Genomic DNA, 22,537 nt, shown 5'->3' on the forward strand with positions numbered 1-22,537 from the left:
TCAGTTCATTTCAGGAGTACAACAGATTAGGAATGTTGTTTCTTCCCGGTTAATCGCCAGCCTGGGTTTTTGCTTTGAGTAGGTGTGTGGAGAGGAGGGAGAAACCAGATTTATGAAATGGTATTAGCAAAAGTCTGGTTTGTGTGGCTTCCCCCCCCCCCCAAGTGTTCACATCAAGGCTGAAGGAAGGTTAAGAGCCTTTGCTGCTCTTGCAAAGGACCTGAGTTCAGTTCCCAGCACTCACATCAAGAGGGTCATGAAGGAAGGATTGTAACTGAAGATCAGGGGATCTGACATCAGCCTCTTGCCTTTACAGGCAACCACATGACGTGTGTACACACACACACACACACAGCCACACATCAGAATGAGTTCTTGTGGGCGGTGGTGCGTGCCTTTAAGGCAGATCTTTGTGAGTTCAAGGCCAGCCTGGTCTACAGAGCTACTTCTAGGACAGGCTCCAAAGCTACATCGAAACCCTGTCTCAAAAAAAAAAAAAAAAAAAAATGAAAGAAAGAATGAAAGAAAGAGTGAGTTCTTGGGTGCTACTTAAACACAGATCACACGGACCTGGAAGGTTTAGGACTGCTGCCACAGTTAGAGTATGTCCCCCAAAATTCACGTTTTAGAAACTGGATCTCTGACGGGACAGGATGTGGAGACCTCTTGGAGCACTCTTCCTTCATGAACGGGATTTCTCAAGTGCCTATCAGAAGGCTTGACAGAGGGAACCTCTTCTTCATGGTCATCCTGGAGGAAGTCGACAGCCCTCGCCAGACCCAGAATCTGCTGGAATGGTGATTGTGGACTTCCCGCCACCAGAAATCTGGGAGATTTCTATTTGCAAATGCCCAGTTTGGGGCACTCTGCTCCAGTAACACCGTCAGAGGAAGACAGATGCTTTGTTCACTGCTGCAGAGGCTACGAGCGATTCCTCCTGGGGCAGGGAGAGAGTGGATGTCTGGGACACCGTTCACTCACCTGGGTCACCTTGCATTTGTCTGCGTCTCTACTCATTGGCACTCCCTGGTGCTGCCTCTTCAGTGGGAGCTGGTGACAGGATCCTTCACCCTTACATGCACGAGTGGGCTTCCAGGACTCCCTGAAGCCTGCACAGAGATGAACCCCCAAGGAATGGCTTTTCTACAGCCTCAGATTCTCAGTGGCATTTTTTGAACAGGAACCTTCTCTTGAGTCTGAAGAGCCTCTATGTCTTACACTATGCAGCATAGCCTCAGCCTCCTGAGTACGGGGATTAGAGGCATGTGCACCACGCCTGACAACAGCCCATTTCTGTAGTTTGGTATAGGACTTTTTTGAAAGTGAAGTTCAAAGCTAGGAAAACAATGTCCAGCCATAGGACACGTCTCATGCGATGTGCCCACCTGTCCAACCTCTCAGAATGCTACCCTTTACCTCCACACTCGGACCTGCAGAGCAGTTTACAGGGGACCCAGGAATACGCATTCTGCCCTGCTTCCAAGAACTGTGTGTACAGCTGGTCTACAAATCACGCTGATTAGTGACACCTTAGGCCATGCCTACATCAGGGGATCTGCCAGCTGCGTGAACTGTGACTTGGGCATCTGACTCACTGTCCGCCTAAGGGAAGGAACACCATCATAGGCAGAAACACCACGAAAGGACAGTTACTGACAGAAGAACCCAGGAGGCCCGGCTTTGCACCATTTTGCTGTCTGTTTATTTCAAGTTTACAGAGAAGCTTAATCACCTGTGAGCAAACAACCGCAGCTCATCTCTCCTCTTAGTTCATGTGCGTGTGATAAATACACAGTATTTAACTCTGTACACCTGATAAAAGGAAGATGCATAGTAGAGAGGGTCCGGGGCAACCAAACAGAAGCAGAGGCCGTCAGTCACCAAATGGAAAAGTTCAAAGTCCTCACGAAGCTGGAGAAGAGGGGACCAGCAATCTTCCCTAGCACCTTGGGAGCAATGGAGGCTCTGGCTTTGCACTGGTGATGTAAAGACGCCCTCGGGAAGATGGGCGAGGGCGCGGGCCTAACCTGGTGTCAGCTGGTACAGATGTTCTCATTCTAGGAAGGTTCAGGGACAAGAGCTCTGTCCCTGGAAAGGCCAGACCAGTAGGGAGCTGGCCTCTGTAGCCCTAAGTGACGAGGGGCTCTTTAAGGTGTCTGGGGGCCACTGGGATCCTGTGGGATGTATGGGGGAGGCAGAAAAGACAGAGAAAAAGAGGGGGGGACTTGTGCTTCCTTCAAGGCGTAGGTGCAGGCCAGGGTTGCCTATATATTAATCATGGATGAACTAGCACAGAAGGAACTGCGGGCATCGTATCTGCCCACACAAAAGTTGCCGAGGCAGCCTGACAATGCTTTTGAAAGCAATGTTTGTGCTCTAATACTCCAGTCACGGCCAGACCTCTTTCTTACACTTTCCACGGCAGGCAGCGAGGCAGGATGGGAGCGAGGGGGCGCTCCTTTCCACAGCTTTCTTTGGTGTTTCAATTGTTTAAGAAAAAGTTACCCAATGTGGACCTCTCAACCCCGGTGCTGCCTGACGGCTGGCAACCCACTTCCAACATCTCCGGATGGAAAATTCCTGGCGGGGAGAAAGGTCATTGCCCAGCAGGGCTGTGTAAACACAAGAAGAGTTCTGCAGAGCTCCACACAACGCCTGTCCTCCCAGGCGGGCCACTAGGCCGAGCCAGAGTCCAGGCAGACAGGCTGGGACTGAGCCTCAGGGCCTGTTAGCTTTAACTACCACAAGGTGCTTATTGCAAACTAGCTGAACCCCATCTGTGGCCAGAAGGGTTAAAGCTACTGGGTTGGTTCTCCTTAAATTTAAAAGAGGGAAACTGATAGGAAGTCCTTGGTCACAGAGACAATGCAAGCAGGTGAGAGGGTCAGCCCACACACGCACACACATTGGAGTCTTTGCTCTAATTCTAATTGCTTACGTGACAGCAAGAAAGGCCTGGCAAAACTACAGTCAAGAGCTCAAGAAAACCTCTGGACGTCAGGAACGCCTGGGCTCACTCCAGCCTCTGCAGGAAGACCTGCACGGATGCTCACCAGACAGAGACTCCCAGAAAGCAGTCTTCTGAGCCTGGTTACTGACAAGGCAGTCATTACCAGATTGTTCCAAAACATGAAAAGCAGAGTCTGGAGGGCCCTGGGTACTCACCCAAACCTCTATCAAGCTTCCAATATTGGCTGGAAGTCAAAAAGGTCCATGTTTACTCTCTAGGCATCTGGTTACCAAAGAAAAAATAAGAAGGTCCTTTGCCCTGAGGAACATTCTGGGTTTTGACGCTTTTCTGTACAATGGCACCCTGATGTCACTGTGTGGGTCACTGGGTCACACTAAAGCTCTGATCCTAAGGACAGATCCTTAAGCCATTTGTGCCTAAGCTGAGTGACAGTACTGTCCACAGGAAAGGGATGTTTCCTTGACTGTACCAACCAGACAGTATTTAAGAGGGAAGAACCTTAGAGTCTCTAGAACACACAGGTAACAAACAAGCAAAGCCGCTAATATACAGGCACAGGTTTCGCTGGCGCTCAGTCCCCATCACACAATGGCTTGGCAGAAGGCGACGTACCCCGGAAGCTCCAATATGTATCTTATGGATGTCTCCAGAGTCCAGGCTAGTTAGAGACACGGGAACATCTGCCGAGTCTAAGCCATGTAACGTACATGAAAGTGCAGGCTTTCACCCTGAGGTCTTTGCCAATTTACAAAGAAAATGAGCTAGCTGATGACCTCAGAAACCCACCATGAGCAGCTAACGTGAAGGGATGTTCAGTTCTCTAGACAAGCCTTTGCCACCACAGCTGCCGATGCTCTTTCAGGGTCCAGAACCCGTCGAGCACTTCAGCTGCAAGCCCTTTTAGCTTTCCTGACTAGAATTTTACCCATAAAAAAAAAAAAAAAACAAAAAAAAAACCAACTTAGAAAGTCCTCATTACAAATAAATTACACTGAAGTTCCCCACAGCTCCTGAGGGCTAGCCCTGTTCTTCCATAGTCCCGGAAGGGTCATGCTGAACCTTCCACTCCCTCAAGTGCAGCCCCAGCCAGCAGGAGTTTCTCCACCTGATTCTCCACGCAGCTCAAACCCCACACACATTCACTTGGTACATCCGAAATGGTTCTGAATTCACAATGAATATTTTTTGTTTTGGCATAAAATGTTTTAAAAAGCAATTGTCCCCAAATGCATGTTGGTCTGGGTTTGCAACTCCTCACCCGCCGGTCCGGCCAGCCAGCAGCCAAAGTCGACGTCATGGAGTCATGTCCTTTTTTTTTTTCTTTGTCCCCTTAGACAACAAAGGAAAAAAAGAAAAAAGAAAAAGAAAAACCACATACACACACAAACACACACGCACACACACACACACCCCAAAAATCCCAAAACAAACAAACAACCCGGATAACCAGAGATGACAGTCAAGGCTCTACACACGTGCTTGGTTTCCGTAGGACATGCTGCTATGGAAACGCAGGGTGCAGCAGACCCGTGCAGGGCCACACAGCCAGGCATGCGAGGTCGGGTGATCCAGGCAGTTACTCCAGCTCCATCGCCGCCTCTTCGGGCTGCAGTGGAGGCATGCGTGGTGGGGAGCCAGGGGCCGGAGCTCCCCAACTTTCCACGCAGGGACCACCTTTCACAAGAGTACTTCCTCCTCCCCCACAGGGGCTGGCTCGGGGCCCCGTAGGCTGTCTTCGCTGCCTTGTTTCCTGCTCACCGAACAGAAAATCAGCATTAAGACTTGGAGAAATGATGGCGGAGCCCTGGCCGGTCTCCCACCTTTGCAGGGCTCTGCCCCAGGGGGTCACATCCGCTCTTTTAGATGTGCTCCCCATTTCTACTGGCTCACTTAAATATCTCAAAGCCGACTTTACCTCCCCTGTAAATGGAGGAGCAAGATTTACCCCAAAGAGCAAAGAACTGTAAAACTGGTACCAAACTACTTATGAACACCACATTCACTGCAGGGTCCTACACGGGGGGCGTGCTCTCTGAGGTCTCATCTTTACACTCTAGGCTAGAAGTGCCTGTAGGACAGACACTGTGACCCTTTTTCTCAGTCACTCCATAGTGAGCTGCTGGGGCAGTGCCAGGGCCTGTATGAACTGGTCTGTCACACGGAGCCTTTAGGAAAAGCCTGCGACACCCAGTCCATCCTCACCGCCCACTCCCTTCTCAGAAGAACCCTCACAGCCCACTAGACCTGCCTGGAGGCCAGCAGGGATGGAGTTTCAGCAGATGGAAGGGGGTTCTAAGGAGGGGACCCGGCCCCAGGCTTCTTTCTAGCAGATCTCCCCTTGTAGGAAAAGTCCCTGGCCTTGCCACTCAGGGCTGCTCCAACTCTCAACAACGGTCTCTGTGCTCTACCCAAACAGAGGCCTCTGTCCCTGCAGAGGGAAGGTAAACTGTGGTGTCCCTGTGTCCTTAAGGAAGAAACACTTACGTCTGAGAATTATATTATCTGCTCTTTTATTTTTATATTCCAGAGGTGAGGGTCCTGGGAAGGATGCCTGCCCTCAAAGCTGCCAACTGCTGCAGGCCAGGTCTCGCTGCAGCCAGACTTCGGCTCAGGATCTTCCACAAGTAAGTTCTACAAACGCCTAGCCCTGGCAGGTAGCCCTAGGGTGATGCTGGGTCTGCTGACTGGGGAATGAAGGAGCAACACAGCACCGAGCAGTCTTAGTCTGCTGGTACCATGCCATTCTGATCTCAGTGAAAAACAAACCAACAAAAAAAGAAACGTAGAACAAACTTTGCTCAGAGTCGGGAGGCAGCCTTGGTTTGGGCCTTACCAGAGAGAAAAGACAAGGCCCATGAAAGGCTCCATTTCTCATAACACAAGGGTGAGACTACAGGTCATCTGGGAACAAGGTGGGGACAAGGCAGCCACCTGTCTAATGCTAATCTGGACACACCTCCCTGGCTCTCATCCCAAACAACAGGTGTTCTCCTACATCACACGAGCCCCTGGCTCCTAGGATACAGGTGGCCAATGAACATCCTCATATAAACCAACACCCAATGAGGAGAAAATAGTTCTTGCATACAACGTTCACAGCAGGCTCATTCATTTGTGACAGCCAAGAGAGAAACACCTTCCACCAATGGACCCAAATCTTCCTATCCATGTAAATACTACTCGGCTATGAAAAGGAAGTACTGACACTAGCTGCACTGTGGACGGCCTTAGAAACATGCTGCTGAGAGAGAGAAGGCAGGCATGAAAGGCCACATACTGTGTTATCACAAAACATTCTACAGAGTGGACAAATCTGTAGAAAACTGAACGTGCATCAGTGGATGCTGGAAACCGAGAGGTTTGAGTGGAGATAGCTGAGAGGAGGAAAGTTCCTCCTTGGGCTGGAACTGTCCCGATGGCTACATAAGCGACTGTACTGCACTTTACAATGATGAGCTATGGGGTGTTAATTATCTTATTAGTAAAGTTGAGCTTTTCACTTGTTTGCAGTGCTGGGGATGATGGAACGCATGGCATTGTGCATGCTAGGTTGAGTACTCTACTGAAGAGCTCCAGCCCCACCTTTGATAACGCTATTGTGTGTATATGTGCATGTTCACGGATGTACGGAAGCCAGAGGTCAACTTCAGGCATTTCCTCAGGTACCACCCACTTTGTTTTTTGAAGCTAGGCTGACTAAACTGTCAGCTCTAGGGATCTGCCTGTCTCCACCTCCCCAGAAAACTCATGCTACCTCACCTGGATTTTACATGGGTTCTGGGGGATTGAACTCAAGTCCTCATGCTTGTGTGGAAAACACTCTAACAACTTAACGATCTCCCTGTCTCCTATAAAGTTACTTTTAACAAGAGAAGTGGCTGACAGGGGCTCCCAATAGAGTCAGGCAGCCTCATCAGGGTCAGTGTCCTGAAGGAGGCACTTGGAACAGGGTTACCAAATGGGTCCACCCAGCAAAAGTGTTCATCTGCTCTGGAAGTTGTAGGTTAACGCTGCCTGATATGCAGGCAGGTAGAAGAAAGCTCCAATCCAGCTAAGGTCACAGACAGATGGATTTAGTTCTAGGATTTAACCCACCAGAGCTGCAGAGAGAGCCCTAGTGAAAAGCCAGAGTGCAGCAGGCCTGCTGTGTGCACACTTAGAGCACAGCCCCGGGCCACAGTAGACCTTCAATGCCACTAATGTGCACAGCTACGCAGCTATCCAGTTGGGCCTGAAGACCTGGGTAAGTTTACAGGCATTCCGGGTGGAGCGCCATGCACCGCAGCCCAGCCCACATGCATGGCACGCCATGGGACCCAAGCCCTTAGATGTCCCTTATTGTAAGCCTAGAGGCCCTGGGTTAACCAGGCACAGCAGCTCAGGCTGAAGGCACATCTGCCTGGTGGAGATGCCCACGTGCTCTGCAGATGCCCGCCCCCAAGCCCCAGCGAAGGGGAGGCGATGGCACAGGCAGGCAGACAGGCATTACCTTGGGCTCAGACAAGGGCTCCCATTCCCTTGTTGGTTTTTTGCTGGAATTGCCAGAGGAAGGGAAAAGGGAAGTGAGATGGGACCCTGGGGATGCCCCCACACCCCAGAGACAGTAGACCCCAGCATCTGATACACAAAACCTATACCAGGGTAGTTTGTGTGAGCAGGTGAATGGACATGTGTTCACACAGAAAGTCCCAGAGTAAGACCATGTGTCTCATCCATCATAATGCCCCAAAATACTCATGTTTCCGGGGCCACAGATTGCTGCCACCCAGAATGCCCCAGTGAAAGAGCAAGTTCTCGGAGGAAGCCGAAGCTTCAGGGTGTGTACACTGCCAACAGATGGATACTAAATGAGCTAAGGAGGCTGTAAGAGCAAAGCCAGGGCCTACTGACATCCCCAGTGTGTCTCTCCTGGGGTGGCCCAGACCTAGCTTCTAGTCTCCCTCCCCAGGACTGGAAGGAAGGTGGGGGTTACTCACGTGAGCAGGTTTCCAGGTGCTGACAAGGAACGTTCCTCCCGCCGGCTGCCCTCAAATGGGTTCCCAAAGGAGCGTTTCCGAATCATGGTCTTCACTAGGATCTGAGGAGGGAGAAGGAAGAGGGGGCGGTGATGGCTGGGCCACAGGAGGTTCCATGCACCCTCTTCTCTTTGGCCCCTGCCAGCTCCCAGGGCTCATGACTCTTGCAGGCCCTTCCTACACAGGAGCCACCAGCCAGAGCCATCCTGAGCCAAGGGGCAGCTAACTTCCTGGAGCCCGCTCCCTGGCTGTCCTAAGGTCCAGGCTCAGACAGTGGCTTGTTGTGATCCAGTTCCAGCCTACCCAGGCCCAAGACCCTGTGTTCCCAGAGAGCTGGCTATGTGTCCCTTAGCCAATGCTGAAAGTCACATGAGGTCATCCTACTCCATCCCACAAGAAACAACCTACTTTATATCACAATTCTCAGGGAAGAAATGATGTGTTTTCAAAATTGAGAGTGAATTCACACAAGATAATCTCACCATTTTAAGAGTCCAGAGCTACCAAAACCTATGGATGCTCAAGCCTCTTATAGAAAGTTCAGTATTTGTAAATAATGTCTGCATATTCTCCATCTTGAGCTAATTTAGAACACAGAACATAATATAAACACTGTCGATCGCTAGAGCTAATCAGTTAGGGCATGACAACAAGTCAGGTTTACGTGTCTGGTGTTAACCCAATTTTCTTTTTTCATATATTTTTGATCAGCGGTTAGCTGAATTTATAGATGTGTAAACGAACTGTATACACTGAGTGGTTTTTAGTATATTCACATCACCTTAATCCAGTCTCAGTAGTCATTCCCGGAATCCTTCCCCACACAGCCCTTAGCAACTACGAATCTTCCTGCCTCTTTATATATATACCAATTCTGGGCATTTCCTATATACAGACCCATACTGTTACTAGCCTTTTGTGTCTAATTGTTTTTAAATTAAATTTTTTTATTTTATGTATATGAATGATTTCCTGCATGTATGTATGTGCACTGTCTACATGCCTGAAGGTGAGAAGGTGCTAGTTCCCATGGAAGTTATGGATAGATATAAACAGCACATGTGTGCTGGACCCTCTGCAAGAGCAGTGAGTATTCCTAGCCATCTCTCTAGACCCTAAAAGAGTTTCTTTTTGTTGTTGTTGTTGTTTTGTTTTGTTTTTCGAGAAAGGGTTTTTCTGTGTAACAGCCCTAGCTGTCCTAGAACGAGATCTTGTAGACCAGGGTGGCTTTGAACTCACAAAGATCTGCCTGTCTCTGCCTCCAGAGTGCTGGGATTAAAGGCAAGTGCCACCACGGCCCGGTCTGTTTTGTTTTTAAATATTTTCTATGTACAGAGACCAGAAAAGGGTGGTGGATCCCCTCGAAAAGACAGTTGTGAGCTGCTATGTGGGTGTAGATGGCTAAACCATCTTTCCAGCCCCTAAGGTTTTCAGACTTTTGATTTGTGGTGTGTAGATGTAGGTGCACATGTGTGGTGTGTAGATGTGGTGCACATGTGTGGTGTGTGTGGATGTAGGGTGCACATGTGTGGAGGTAGAGGACAATCCCTGCTGTTGGGCCTTGCCTTCCACCTTTTGGGGGTCTCTCTAGGTGTTCACTGCTGTTGTGTGCCGGGCTAGTTGGCAAGAGAGCTTCCAGAAGATTCTCCTGTCTGCCTCACGTCTTCTTGTCAGGATGTGCTGAGATTAGTCTGACATTTTACATGGGTTCTGGGGATCTGCACTCAGGTTGCTGGGCTTGTGTGGCATCCCAAGCATGCCTCTAACTCCAGCTCCAAGGGATCTGATGCCCTCTTCTGGCCTCCATGTCTGCATGAATGTGCATCCATATTCAGTCACCCATGCACACACAAATACACAGAATTAAAAAAAATCTTCAATGTAAGGGTAAAAAGAAAAAGGTAGAAATATTCAAATGTCCATCAGTTGGAAAATGTAAAAACTGCAGCACATCAGTATAGTTGAGTACTCAGGAATGAAGTACCCATACAGTTACCACAGGAGTAAACCTTGGAAACCTGACACTAGTAAAAGCCAGACACAAAAGGCCACACAGTGCAGGATTCCACAGACACCAAATGTCCAGCACAGATCAACAGAGGCAAAAAGTGGACCATCTACAGGGGAGGGGGGGACAACACGGTGAATCGGGGGGTTTCTTCTGATGTGATGAGAACAGCAGGGTGGTGAGGATTGTACGGTACTGTCAATGCCCCAAATGCCAATGACTGGTTCACTCTGGAATGGTTAAAGGCAAGGAAAGCCAATGGAGACTAGAAGTCACAACCAGAGAGGCTTACAGTGACTGACAGGCCCCTTCCTCTGGGCTTTGGTAGGTGTTGTGCCCTGGCTGCGCTTTCTGTCAGCCTCCCCTTCTGCACCCTGCACTGGCCTCTGATCGCGTGGGAAGGTTGCTCTCTGGGTCCATCTTTCTCACAAGGTTGGAGCCCTGAGAACTGGTACCAGCTCATCTTTGTCATCTCAAGACTGGCATGTGACAGGCACTCAGTAATGACAGAAACAGACTGCATATCTCCCAACACGGACACTTCCCAGCATCTGCTACCTCTCCCTTCATCCTTCAGCAGTGTGGGCTTTCTGGGAGTCTCTTGTTTGATATTGCCTCTCACTCCCTGTGTGCCCTCTCAGGTTACACCCTGCCATTCTGTGTTTATCCATTTCTTTTTTCCAATTTTTATATTACATGATTGAGTGTTTTGCCTACATGTATATCTGTGCACCGCTTGCATGCCTGATACCCACAGAGCCCAAGAGGTTTCAGATCCCCTGGAACTGGAGCTGCAGACAGCTGTAAGCTCTGAATACTGGGACTCAAACCTGGGTCCTCTGGAAGTAGAGCAGGTACTCTCAATCACCAAGCTCTCTCTCCAGCCCGTGACCCATTACAGGATCTGTCCCTCGTTCAGTCCCCTCTATTACACCAGACATGTACTCCTTGGCACGACCATCTGCCTCTCACTGAAGACAGAGAACGTGTGTTGTGCTCATAGCTGTTCCCCTCCCTAAGGAGCCACTTACAAATGGCTCAAGCATTTCTCCAGTGACAGTAACCTACTCCAGATCCCCGGGCCAGGTGCTCTCCCTCCAGGGTGTTCAGGGGGAACTGAACCACACACAGTGGCACGGAGTCGGACCCAGCTTCCTTTCCCACCACAGGCACAGGACAGGGTGAGTGGGTGAAGGGTAGACTAGGAGAGGGGAGTGGTGGGTGAGTCTATGAGTGGAGGTCATGCAGAGCCCCGGGTGGGAAAAGAGGAGACATGGATGAGTGCCCGGCCCCGGAGCTCAAGTTCTAAAGGAGGCAAGAGACAGCATGGTAGAGTAAGCGAGAGAGAGCAGGCAAGCAAGAGAGCAGGGCCAACTCCCAGACTCCCAAAAGGACCCTTGAGACTGGGGCTGCTTGTCTGCTGGGGCTGGGCCTAGCCAAACATAACCTGAGCTCCCGAGAAGGCTGTGGATGCTTGGAGCCTGAACCCCTGTGCCTCCCACCTCCCTCCCGGAGTCAGACACCCTCCTGGGGGGCTGGCAATGGGGTGGCTCCTACAGTCTCCAAACTGGGGCTTGAAGACTACTGCCTTCTTCCAGAGCTAGGACCCAGAATTAAAGTCACAAAAAGGAGCCCAGTGTCTCCCTTGTGAAACCCTATGTCACAAGATTGGTAAGAACTTTCTGCAGTGTGAGAACTACCCACATGGCAGATGTGAGACATGCCAAGTTAACTGCTCTGGAGTCCCTCACCAGCTGAGAACCCTGCCTTGAACTGTAAGGCTCCAGGCCCACTGCTGACTCTGGTTTGGTTGTCCTCACCTTCCTGACTCCTCTCCCCTAACATGTTCTGAAAGCACCAATTCCAGAAGAGCTATACGATGCCTGCGGGGGGGGGGGGGGGTGTGCCCACCTCTACAGAAATCTGGGAGCCCCAGGGCTATCTGGCCCAAGGAGTGGCTATGAGTCAGGAGTAACTCCAACAGGATACTGATTCTCAGATCCCACATCTGCTTGCTTCCCAGGCATCTGGCGTGTGTCCAGCCCTGTCCTCTCTAGCCCTGCCTCAGGTGCTCTCAGTTCCTGCTCTTGGTCAGTGGACCTTCCCGCCTTACCACAGTCGCCAGGCTGGGAATGTGTTTGACTGAATTCTCGACCTCCTCTTCGGTCACCTCGACCAGTGTGCAGTTCTCGTCCTCCGATGGCAATGGTTCGGCCCCGTGCCTCGTGACCCAAGGGTGCAGCTTCAACGAATGACAGGAGGGGTGAGGGACAGGCGCCGCTGGTTCCCACAAGGCCCTGCCAGCGAGCAGTGCCAAGGTAGAGCATGCAGGAAGGAGAGGCTAGGGCCGGGGTCAGGCATGCGGCAGAGCCAGTGATCCCGGCAGGGAGGGCAGGCGAGTGAGAAGCGAGGAAAGAAGAGGTAGAGACAGGGTGGGAGTGCTGCAGAGCTGTGTATGCGCAGGGGCGGGTCTCTGGTTCCTGGTCATGGCAGGAGCAAGGAGAACCTGGCCATAGCCTTGCCCCGCTGTGCCAGGGCAGCCACTGGTCCCCACCAACTCTTCCTGAACGAAGAGGCTGTATTCTGTGCATTTTCCCGTCCACAGAAGAGCAAACAAGGAGTTATGGAGGGGCCTGATAGAATGGCACACTCCGAAGAGCACCCAAGTCCCCCCTCTGGGGTCCAAGTCCTTATCTGTGACTTTTGGACCCTCTTAAAGACACCCTTCCAGTTCAAGTGAGCCAGGCACCTCAGAAACCCTAGACCATATCTCGAAATGTCTGTCTGTCTTCCTTCTTTCTTTCGACATGGCCACATCTCAAGTTGGCCTCTACAGAATGACCTTAAACCTATGATCCTGCCCCCCCACACACACACACATGCTGTGATTACAGGCATGTACTACCACGTCCAATTTATACAGCACCGGAAACAGAACCCGGGGCTTCATGCACGCCAGTCAGTCATTCTACCCACTGAGTGACATCCCCAGCCCACATTGGGATTTATTGTTTTAAGGGCCAGAAGTGTGTACTGGGCACTGACAGGGGAATGCGAAGTGGTGGACAAGGCTTCTGCTGAAAGCACTTTCTCCTAGGGCAGGATTCAGCAGGCAGAGGTTGAACTGCCCACTAACTTCCTCCCACCCTCTTGGCAGTGTCTTGATGGGACTGGCCCACACCTTTGTTGGGGCCAAAGAAAGGACTTGAGGTTCAGCAGCCAGAATGTGGAGCACACAGAGACCTTGAATCACTCTTTGAGGGTGGACACCATCAGCGCAAGCCAATGGGAGCAAGCGCAGGCAGCCCCGCTGATGGTCACAGCTCCCACAACCATCAACACTCGCCCCTGCTCCCAGCGGCACCCAGCAGCCCAGAGGCTCCAGGACATGGGAAGGCAGAGATGCCAGGAGGGTGTGGTGCTGTGGATGGGGCTGAGCCAAACATGTCCAAGCACAGGCCACAAGGCCTCAAGTTCAAGCCTTCTTAGCCAGCAGCAGTCACGTACCTTGATCTCGGGCACCACAATCCTGGACTCTGGGTTCTTGTCTAGCATTCGGGTGATCAGATCTTTCAAGTCTTCAGCTATGTCAGGCCTGAGGGTGGAGACACATCATGGATAGGTCACAGACAACTCGGGAACCTGACCACTAAGGAATTGGAAGGAGGTGATGGACAGACAGGCTCTACTCACTGGTCTGGAAACTCCAGGGCCTGGCTCTTGATCTTACTGTGCAAACACATGATCCGCTCATCCATAAACGGGCACTGTGGAGAGGCCAGGGAGGATAGCGGTCAGCGGCTGCCACCTGTACCCTTCAGAGGCTATCTGTGCTGTGCCACTCCTCAGGGACCACGGCAGAGAAATGAACAGCAGTGGCCCAGGCTAGAGAGGAAGCAGGAACCACTTCACTCTACCCCCAAATCTATGAAGGAACAGGAACACCGAGCTTGTCTCCAGCCCTTCCCAACTGCACCACTGACCTGCTTTGTTTCCTACTGACACAAAAGCAAACGCGCTTCCCCACCCTCCTACCCAGAGACCAGTAAGGAAGCTAAGACTAGTACGGGTGTACCGGTGTCTGGGGCGGAGAGGGAGAGAGGGAGAGAGGGAGAGAGGGAGAGAGAGAAGAAGAGGGAGAGGGGGAGAGAGAGAAGAAGAGGGAGAGAGAGAAGGAGAGGGAGAGAGGGAGAGAGGGAGAGGGAAAGAGAGAAGAGGGAGAGAGGGAGAGAGAGAAGAAGAGGGAGAGAGGGAGAGAGAGAAGAAGAGGGAGAGAGGGAGAGAGGGAGAGAAGGAGAGAGGGAGAGGGAGAGGGAGAGGGAGAGGGAGAGAGAGAGAGAGAGAGAGAGAGAGAGAGAGAGAGAGAGAGAGAGAGATTAGTCTGGCTCAGGACCTGCAGTCACTCATCCATGACCTCCCCATCAACAACAGCATGGCTTGTTCTCTCCAGTCACACCTGACCAAAGCTACCTATGTGCGGCCTCGCCAGGCTTCCTACAGCAGACCTACCTCATTCTTGCCAACCACCATGCCCCAGCGGGGTACCTAACCCTGACATTACAGTCGTTTGCTGGTAACTCCTTTCCACTGGGGCCTCAATGCCAGCTCAGGGCTTCCTGGCGGGCTCTTTCTCATAAAGTCCTTGGTACAGTAAAGATCTGCTGAACTAACGAAAATTGAATTGGTTCTATCTTCTCAGGGGTTGTAAAACGTAAGTATTGAACTGGAGGTGCAGCTCAGTGGTACAAATAGTGCTTAGTATTATATACAAGGTTCTGGGTTTGATTGCTAGCTGGGGGTCAGGCATGTTGATAAACTGATATAAGGATACCATAATACAATGGTAGATTCCAGGTGGTAGGGTTTGACTTTTCACCGTAGAATTCCCTCAACTTTATACTGAACTGAAAATTGTTTGAAAGACTGAAGAAGTCAAAAGATTTTTTATTTTAAATACATATATATAAATGTGTGTGCATATAAGTACAGTATGTGCCATTTGCATGCAGTGCCCCTGGAGACCAGTAGAGGGAGTGAGATTCCCTGGAGCTGGAATTTCAGCCCTTTGTGAGCAGCCAACTGGGCACTGCGAACCGATGCTTGGTTCTCTCTGCAAGAGCAGAGAGTGCACTTAACTGCTAGGCCATCTCACTAGCTCCAAAAAATTTTTTTAAATAAATACTCCAGGAAAATAGTTAAAAAACAAAACAAACAAACAAACAAAATCTCCTTTGTTTCTACATAGAACAAGACTTTCTTTTTTCCCTTCGAGACAGGGTTGGGTTGCTCTGTGTAGCCCTAGCTGTCCTGGAACTCACTATGTAGACCAGGCTGGCCTTGAACTCAGAGATCCACCTGCCTCTGTCTATAGCTGGTTTTGAAACAAGATTCCTAAACTTTCCTTCACAGGAACACAAGCTCAAAAAGGGAAGGAGCCAGGTTTTTATTGCTCACAGACTTTACAGTTGAAAGAGGTACCTTGCCAGGTATAGTGGTGTACTCCTTTAATCCCAGCACTTGGAGGCAGAAGCAGGTGGATCTCTGTGAGTTCAAGGTCAGTCTGGTCTACAAAGCGAGTTCCATGACAGTCAGAGCTACACAGAGAAACTCTGTCTGGGTGGGTGGGGGACACACAAGAAAAAAAGAGGAAAAGAGGTGCCTCTAAACATGAATAATGTTGGGACAGTAGAAAAAAGAACCATAACAAAAAAGACAAAATACCATCCCCTAAATCACTAATTACCTTTGAACTATGATTCCCATTCTACCCCCAGCAACAGTGGCTAGGAAGACTCTGATGAAAAGAACACAGTACTAAGGGAGCTTCAAGGAACACAATGATCGACTAGTGATGTCTGTCTCGGGCTCAGGAATGGAGAGAGGTGGAATATTTGTTGCCTGTGCCCTAAACTCATCAACTATCTAGAATCTCCACAGTCTCTGTTGATCTATTCCACTTAAACATTTTTAGATAGATGAGACTATCGTCAGAGATATACATGTTACAAAGGATCTGTTTTAGCTATTCGTTCAGCTGTGGAGATACAATCTGCACATAAGAACCAGTCACCCACAGCAGTCCTATGACAGAACACGCCCCCCTCTTACCTGGCCAAAGACAAAGCAATACAGAGTCACACCCATGGCCCAAACATCCAAGGCCTGAAAGGAAACGAGAAGTCAGTGTGATACTCAACATCTGCTTTCGCAGGTCCAATAACCAAGTCTCCAACCTCCTTGGGAACCACCTTTTATTCTTTTGGGTTTTGTTTGTTTGTTTTTGTTTTTAAAGACAGGGTTTCTCTGTATAACTATTCTGGTTGTCCTAGAACTTGCTTTGTAGACTAGGCTGGCCTCAAACACACAGAGATCTACCTGCCTTTGCCTCTAGAGGACTAGGAATAAAGGCTAAACTATGTTTTCTTAATCCACACTCTTGGGGTGCAGCAAACTGAATCCTAGCCTTTTTGGTTGGGACATAGCACACTGGCATGGCCAATGAAATCACAACACCCCCCAGCCAACGCGGTTGGTCAGTTTCTTTGTAGTGGCTATTCCAAAAGGACAGTCTAGCCGGGCAGTGGCGGCGCACGCCTTTAATCCCAGCACTTGGGAGGCAGAGGCAGGTGGATCTTTGTGAGTTCGAGGCCAGACTGGTCTACAAGTGCTAGTTCCAGGACAGGCTCCAAAGCTACAGAGAAACCCTGTCTCAAAAAGCAAAAAAAAAAAAAAAAAAAAAAAAAGAAACCAAAAGGACAGTCTAGCTACTTGACTACCTTATGGAAAGTAGCTTGCAGGTACTAGTGCCTGACCTACCCACAGGGAAACCAGCTCAGCAGAACAGAGATGAAGATGGGGAGATACGGATCCCTGCTTGAGTTTCTCTAACTGGCTGATGATACTCATCAGCTACATGCCCAGTGGGTTTGCTTTCTGTATAGCTCTTCTGTCGGATTTTTGCTACCTAGAACCAAAGAACCCTGAGACAGGCAGAACTCAGCAGAACCAACCCTACCTTCCCAGAGAAGATCTTGCGGGTCTCTGAGAGTGATTCAGGTGCCATGAAGGCAGGTGTGCCCACGGTGTTGGACAGCAAGGCATCGCTGCCCTTGAACTCATTGCTCACACCAAAGTCGGCTATCTTGATGTGCCCGTCCTCTCCCACCAGGAGGTTGGAAGGTTTGATGTCCCGGTGGATGATTTTCTGGTAGTGTACTGGATGCAGAGGACACCAATGGAAGAGAAGGGGCAGGAAAACCCCATGAGAATCTCCACTTGGTCACTCTGATGCCTCATCTTCCAAGCCCCAGATCCCCTGCCCATGCATGCTCTGAGACATAAGGGAAAAGCGAATTAAAGGACGTTTACAGCATTCTCGGAACACCAACTGTCTACGGCAATTTTTAACCACCTGTCATGGCCTATAAGCAGTTTTTGTTGAGTCTGACTTCCAGACAGGTACACTGAGACTTGTGAGAGTCAAACACAGTTTCATTTATCAATGGCTAACGCTCATCATGGTCAGCAAGTCAGCTAAGCCAGAGCACGCTCATCTGAACTATGAACCACAAAGCAGATGGGGACCTGGCTCCTCAGGGGATATAAGCATCCCATAATCCTAGGTCTGGAAGTTGCAAGTGCCAATTCTGGGCTAATGAGTAATAGCTCAGGGCTTCATTCTGTGTTAAATACTTCTCATTTATCCCAATTAGCTGTCATGACCATTGCCCATGACAGACAGGGGTAAAAGTCACAATAGCCAATAGGAGCCCATCAGAACTACTGATGGCTACAGGCTGATCCCAACCCTGGTGAGACATATTATTTCATGGATGAGGAAACCAGGGTGCCGGGAGGAAAGAGGATCCCCACCCCAGGCTGCTGGACTGGGAAGAAGATGATGCAAACAGAGCCCTCGGGTGCCCAGTCTGCACAGAAAGCGCTGGACTGTTAAAGCTCACCAATGGGCTTGGGAGAAGGCTCAGGCAGTTGAGCATGGTGGTGTGGAGAAGCAGAGATGAATGGTGGATCCCCAGGCCTACAGCCAGCCTGGCTTACCTGGTGAGGTCCAAGCCAACAAAAGACTGTCTCCAAAATAATAAAATAATAAAATAAAGAATAAAAAAGTTGGGGGCTGGAGAGATGGCTCAGCCGTTAGGAGCACTGGCTGCTCTTCCAGAGGACCTGAGTTCAATTCCCAGCACCCACATGGCAGCTTACAACTGCCTGTAACTCCAGCTCCAGGGCATCTGACCCTCACACCAATGAACATAAAATAATAAAATAAATTTCTCAAAAAGTTTATATATAAAAATTAATGTATATAATGTATATACACACACATTTTTGTCTTTCTGTCTCTGTAGTCTATCATAATATATTAATCAATACATTAATAAAAAGGCTGTTCTCATCATAAAAACAAATAAAAAAGTTAAGACAAGGTGGAGAGCTCCAGAGGGAAGACACTGAGGTCCTCTGGCCTCCACATGCATGAGAACATATGTGTCCATGTCTACAAAATCTCACTATGCCACTGGTCTTCATTTTCTCTGCAGCAGGGAGAAGGGCTTCCATTGCCAAGGCAGTCCGCCATTCCCAGGACCATGTGGGGAATCTCCGCAGCTCACACAATTTCCCAGGACCGTGTGGGGACCTCTTCAGCTCACACAATATCCCAGGACCGTGTGGGGGATCTCTGCAGCTCACACAATTTCCCAGGACCGTGTGGGGGATCTCTGCAGCTCACACAATTTCCCAGGACCGTGTGGGGGATCTCTGCAGCTCACACAATTTCCCAGAACCGTGTGGGGGATCTCTGCAGCTCACACAATTTCCCAGGACCGTGTGGGAATCTCTGCAGCTCACAGTCCTGTGTTCCCAGCAGGGAAACGAAGTACTTTCCATTTTCCACCCACTAACTGGGACACTAACTACCCAGAGATGAGTGGTCCCCACAGGCACGGCTTACAGTACTCAATGCCTTTGATCAGATCCTGGAAGTAGAATCGGGCCTGGTCTTCAGACAGTGGCTTGAGAGTGGGCACTTCCATCACAGGCCTGCAAGGTTGACACATGTGTAAACAGTGTGCACCAGATCCAGCTAGCCCTGGCCCACGCTCTCCCTCAGAGCCCGGCTCCCCTCACTCAGCTTGCAGGGGAAGCCTGGCATTTCACCTGGGAGATGGATACTCACCCTTGGTTGACCAATTCAAACACTGTGGAAAGAGAAGGAGGTAAAACTGTCACATTGGGACACTGAAAATCCGCCTCCCTCCGCCTCATCCACCCCACCTCCAGCCACCTCTAGACATTCCAAGCACAGAAGTGAATCCTGGGAGGGCTGAGGAGACACATACACAGTCCACTGAACCAAAGCTGCTCTGTGTTACTAGGAGCTGCAGGGAGACAAAGGACCTCCTGAGAGCCATAGGACCCTACACCTGAACTTGTAAAGCTGTACCTAGTGGTATAGGCCTGTAATCCCAACTATACAGGAGGCTAAGGGAGAGGGAATCACAAATTCAAAGCCAGTCTGGACTACAGAGCAAGTTCAAAACTAGCCTAGCCAACTCAGTGAGCTCCTGTTTCAAAAAGTAAAATGAGGGCGGGTGGGTGGGTGGGAGCCAGGGATATAGTTCAACGATATAGTACTTGCCTAGCATACACTAGGCCCTGGGTTTGTGCACCAGCAATGAAAGACCATACATGCATGTATTCATATACACATAAACACAGAGCCAAGGGTGCAATGACCGCACATGCATGCACCCATGTGCACACACGCATACACACACACACACACACACACACACACACACAGCCAATGATTGCAGGAAGGAAAATAAAACCAGGGGAAAGGAATTAGTTCCCGGATCCTAGGCTGTCGTCTCATCTTTCCACCTGTACCCAGCAGAGGACTGGCGCCATGCTCTTGTGGTGGGGTTAGCTTCATCAACTTGACACAGCCTAGACTCACTTGGAGAGAACATCAGTGAGGGGCTGTCAACAGCCAGCAGGCTTGTGGTCGTGACTTGGGGAACACTGTGTTGGCTGTTTTAACTGATATTGGAAGACTCAACCTAAATGTACGCAGCACTTTTTGGTACCAGGACACAGAGGAAGGAGAGCTTCACTTGTTTGCTCGCCTGACTTGTAGTCTCAATGGTGAGTTCATCCACCTGCTGCTGCCACTGCTGATTCCTATGCTGACATTAGAACCAGCTTGTTAAGGCTTCCAACACAGACTGAAGACCAGCTGACCTACAGGAATCCTCCAGACTGTCAGTGCCAGACTGGTACTGCTGAGGAACCCAGCCTCACGGGCCGAGCAACTACTCGGCTCTCTCCAGTATGAAAATCATTGACAATATTGATAAATCTACTGTTGATATATATCTCCACTCTATGGGCTCAGTTCCTTAGAGAAACCTGACTTCCCACATGTGACAATGGACTTAACCTCTGAATTGTGAACCAGCCCCAGTTAAACATTTCCCAATTGACTGTTGCCGCGGTCATGGTGTCTCTTCACAGCAACAGAACACTAACTGAGACATTGTCTATAAGCGTGCCTGCCTGAGTTTATGTGCACTGTGTGCAGGAGCCTGTGGAGGCCATAAGGAATCAGATCACCTGAGATTGGAGTTTACAGGCACTTGTGAGCCACCAGATGTGGGTGCTGAGAACCAAACTTGAGTCCTCTGACTGAATCATGTCTCTAGCACCTGTTTTCTTTTACCTTCTAGAAATATAGATGTTTTCTACCCTTTGAGCCCCTGGCCTGCTATTAAAGACTTTTACACTGCCCAGCCTCTGTCCTCAGCACACATGGCTGTGACTGGAAAGTGTATGGACGCCCATCCTATTTTACCAACCCAGAACTCCAGTTTCTTTCTCCGTGCATGGTCTATTATTCTTATTTTCCTTTTGTGTAGTGTTGTTGCCTTCACCACCTTTGCACGACACTTAGGTGACTGCTCTGAGAATGTTTTAAGATGTTTCCTGAGAAACCTAAAAGGGACATGAATACTGTAGCATTTGTTAAATGAACAACCTGCTCCGGCACAAGCTTTTGGAATTCAGGGTGAGGAAATTACTGTAGGAGTACCATTCTAGGCTCAAATAAGTTTTCAAGTTTTCTGATTAAATTTAGATTTCACTTGCTTGCTTGCCATGTATTCAATTTGGCTTCTCTATAGACCACGTAAATTAGTGTTTATTTAAATTTTTTTGAGATTTTTTTTTTTGTTTTTGTTTTTTTCAAGACAGGGTTTCTCTGTAGCTTTGGAACTTGTCCTGGAACTAGTTCTATAAACCAGGCTGACCTCAAACTCACAGAGATCCACCTGCCTCTGCCTCCCGAGTGCTGGGATTAAAGGTATGCACCACCACTGCCAGACTAATGTTTTATTTTTTAAGTATTTTCATATTTCCATACCCTAGAACACACACACACGCATGTGCATGCATGCACAGGAACTGAATCCATGCACATCTGAGGTAAACATACTACCGCTGAGATATACCCACTCATGTTTTTCTTTAAGTTGACTCAGGTTTCTTTTTTGTTTTTCTGAGACAGAATTTCTCTGTGTAACAGTCCTGGCTGTCCTGGAACTTGCTCTGTAGACCGAACTGGCCTCAAACTCACAGAGATCCACCTGCCTCTGCTTCCCAAGTGCTGGGATTAAAGGCGTGTGCCACTACTGCCCAGCTTAGTTGATTCAAGTTTATAATTTTTTTCCCTTCGTTTTTGAGACAAGGTCTCACTACATAGCCTCTGACAGCTGGCCTGGAAACCACAGGTTGGCCCTCCTGTCTCTGCCTCCCAGATGTACCATCATTCCTGATGTCCTCACCATTTATAAAGGATGTCTCTAAAGACACCCCTGAGCTTTAGTCTGTGAGTAGGACCCAGATCTTGGATTGCCTCACCATGGCTTCCCAAACTCATCATCTTACCCCTGACTCTTCTCCCTACTTATCAGCACCCCCATTTTTAAATTCCTAAAGCCTTGGGGCCTTCCCACCTACTCTTCCCTCTTCCTCTATGCCCTGCCCCAGTGTAACATGGCCAAATCCTTGACATTCAGGTATATCCTGTAGGAAGTGGTTTGTCCACTTTCTCTGAATCACCCTAATTACTCTTTTTTTTTGTTTTGTTTTGTTTTTTGTTTTTCGAGACAGGGTTTCTCTGTGGCTTTTGGAGCCTGTCCTGGAACTAGCTCTTGTAGACCAGGCTGGTCTCGAACTCACAGAGATCCACCTGCCTCTGCCTCCCGAGTGCTGGGATTAAAGGCGTGCGCCACCACCGCCCGGCTTAATTACTCTTAAAATATACAAAGTTCTAGTTTATTTATCAACACTCTCCTTCCTGTCTGGGGTATCAGCTGTCACGGTCTCTGTTTTATCACGCTATCCTCAGCCTGGAACAGTTCTGAATATGCAGTAGGTGCTCAAGAAAGAGCAGCAAGTGCAGACCTAGGCGATGCAGACGTTCAAGCCCCAGCAGGAATCACCTTCCACACCCTGCTGTGTGCA

At 49.5% G+C, this 22,537-nt stretch overlaps 1 protein-coding gene across 6 annotated transcripts in view; it reads right to left on the reverse strand.

Moving 5' to 3' along the window:
* Positions 1-4,123: 4,123 nt before the first annotated feature.
* The window catches only part of Camkk2 (calcium/calmodulin dependent protein kinase kinase 2), a 48,116-nt gene continuing 29,702 nt past the window's right edge, over positions 4,124-22,537 (reverse strand). For 2 of the 6 annotated variants that reach the window (XM_038345088.1, XM_038345089.1), the window contains exons 8-16: positions 19,191-19,212; positions 18,966-19,054; positions 17,010-17,209; positions 16,103-16,156; positions 13,688-13,761; positions 13,502-13,589; positions 12,108-12,236; positions 7,948-8,048; positions 4,742-7,503 (exon numbers count right to left, since the gene is read on the reverse strand). In XM_038345088.1, coding sequence (XP_038201016.1) covers positions 7,350-7,503; positions 7,948-8,048; positions 12,108-12,236; positions 13,502-13,589; positions 13,688-13,761; positions 16,103-16,156; positions 17,010-17,209; positions 18,966-19,054; positions 19,191-19,212 — 911 coding nt within the window. In that variant the 3' untranslated portion in view covers positions 4,742-7,349. The other 4 variants (XM_042055878.1, XM_038345090.1, XM_038345092.1 and 1 more) reach the window with 4 other exon arrangements.

Source organism: Arvicola amphibius, chromosome 10 (genome assembly GCF_903992535.2).
Source record: "Arvicola amphibius chromosome 10, mArvAmp1.2, whole genome shotgun sequence".
Classification (NCBI taxonomy): Eukaryota; Metazoa; Chordata; class Mammalia; order Rodentia; family Cricetidae; genus Arvicola; species Arvicola amphibius.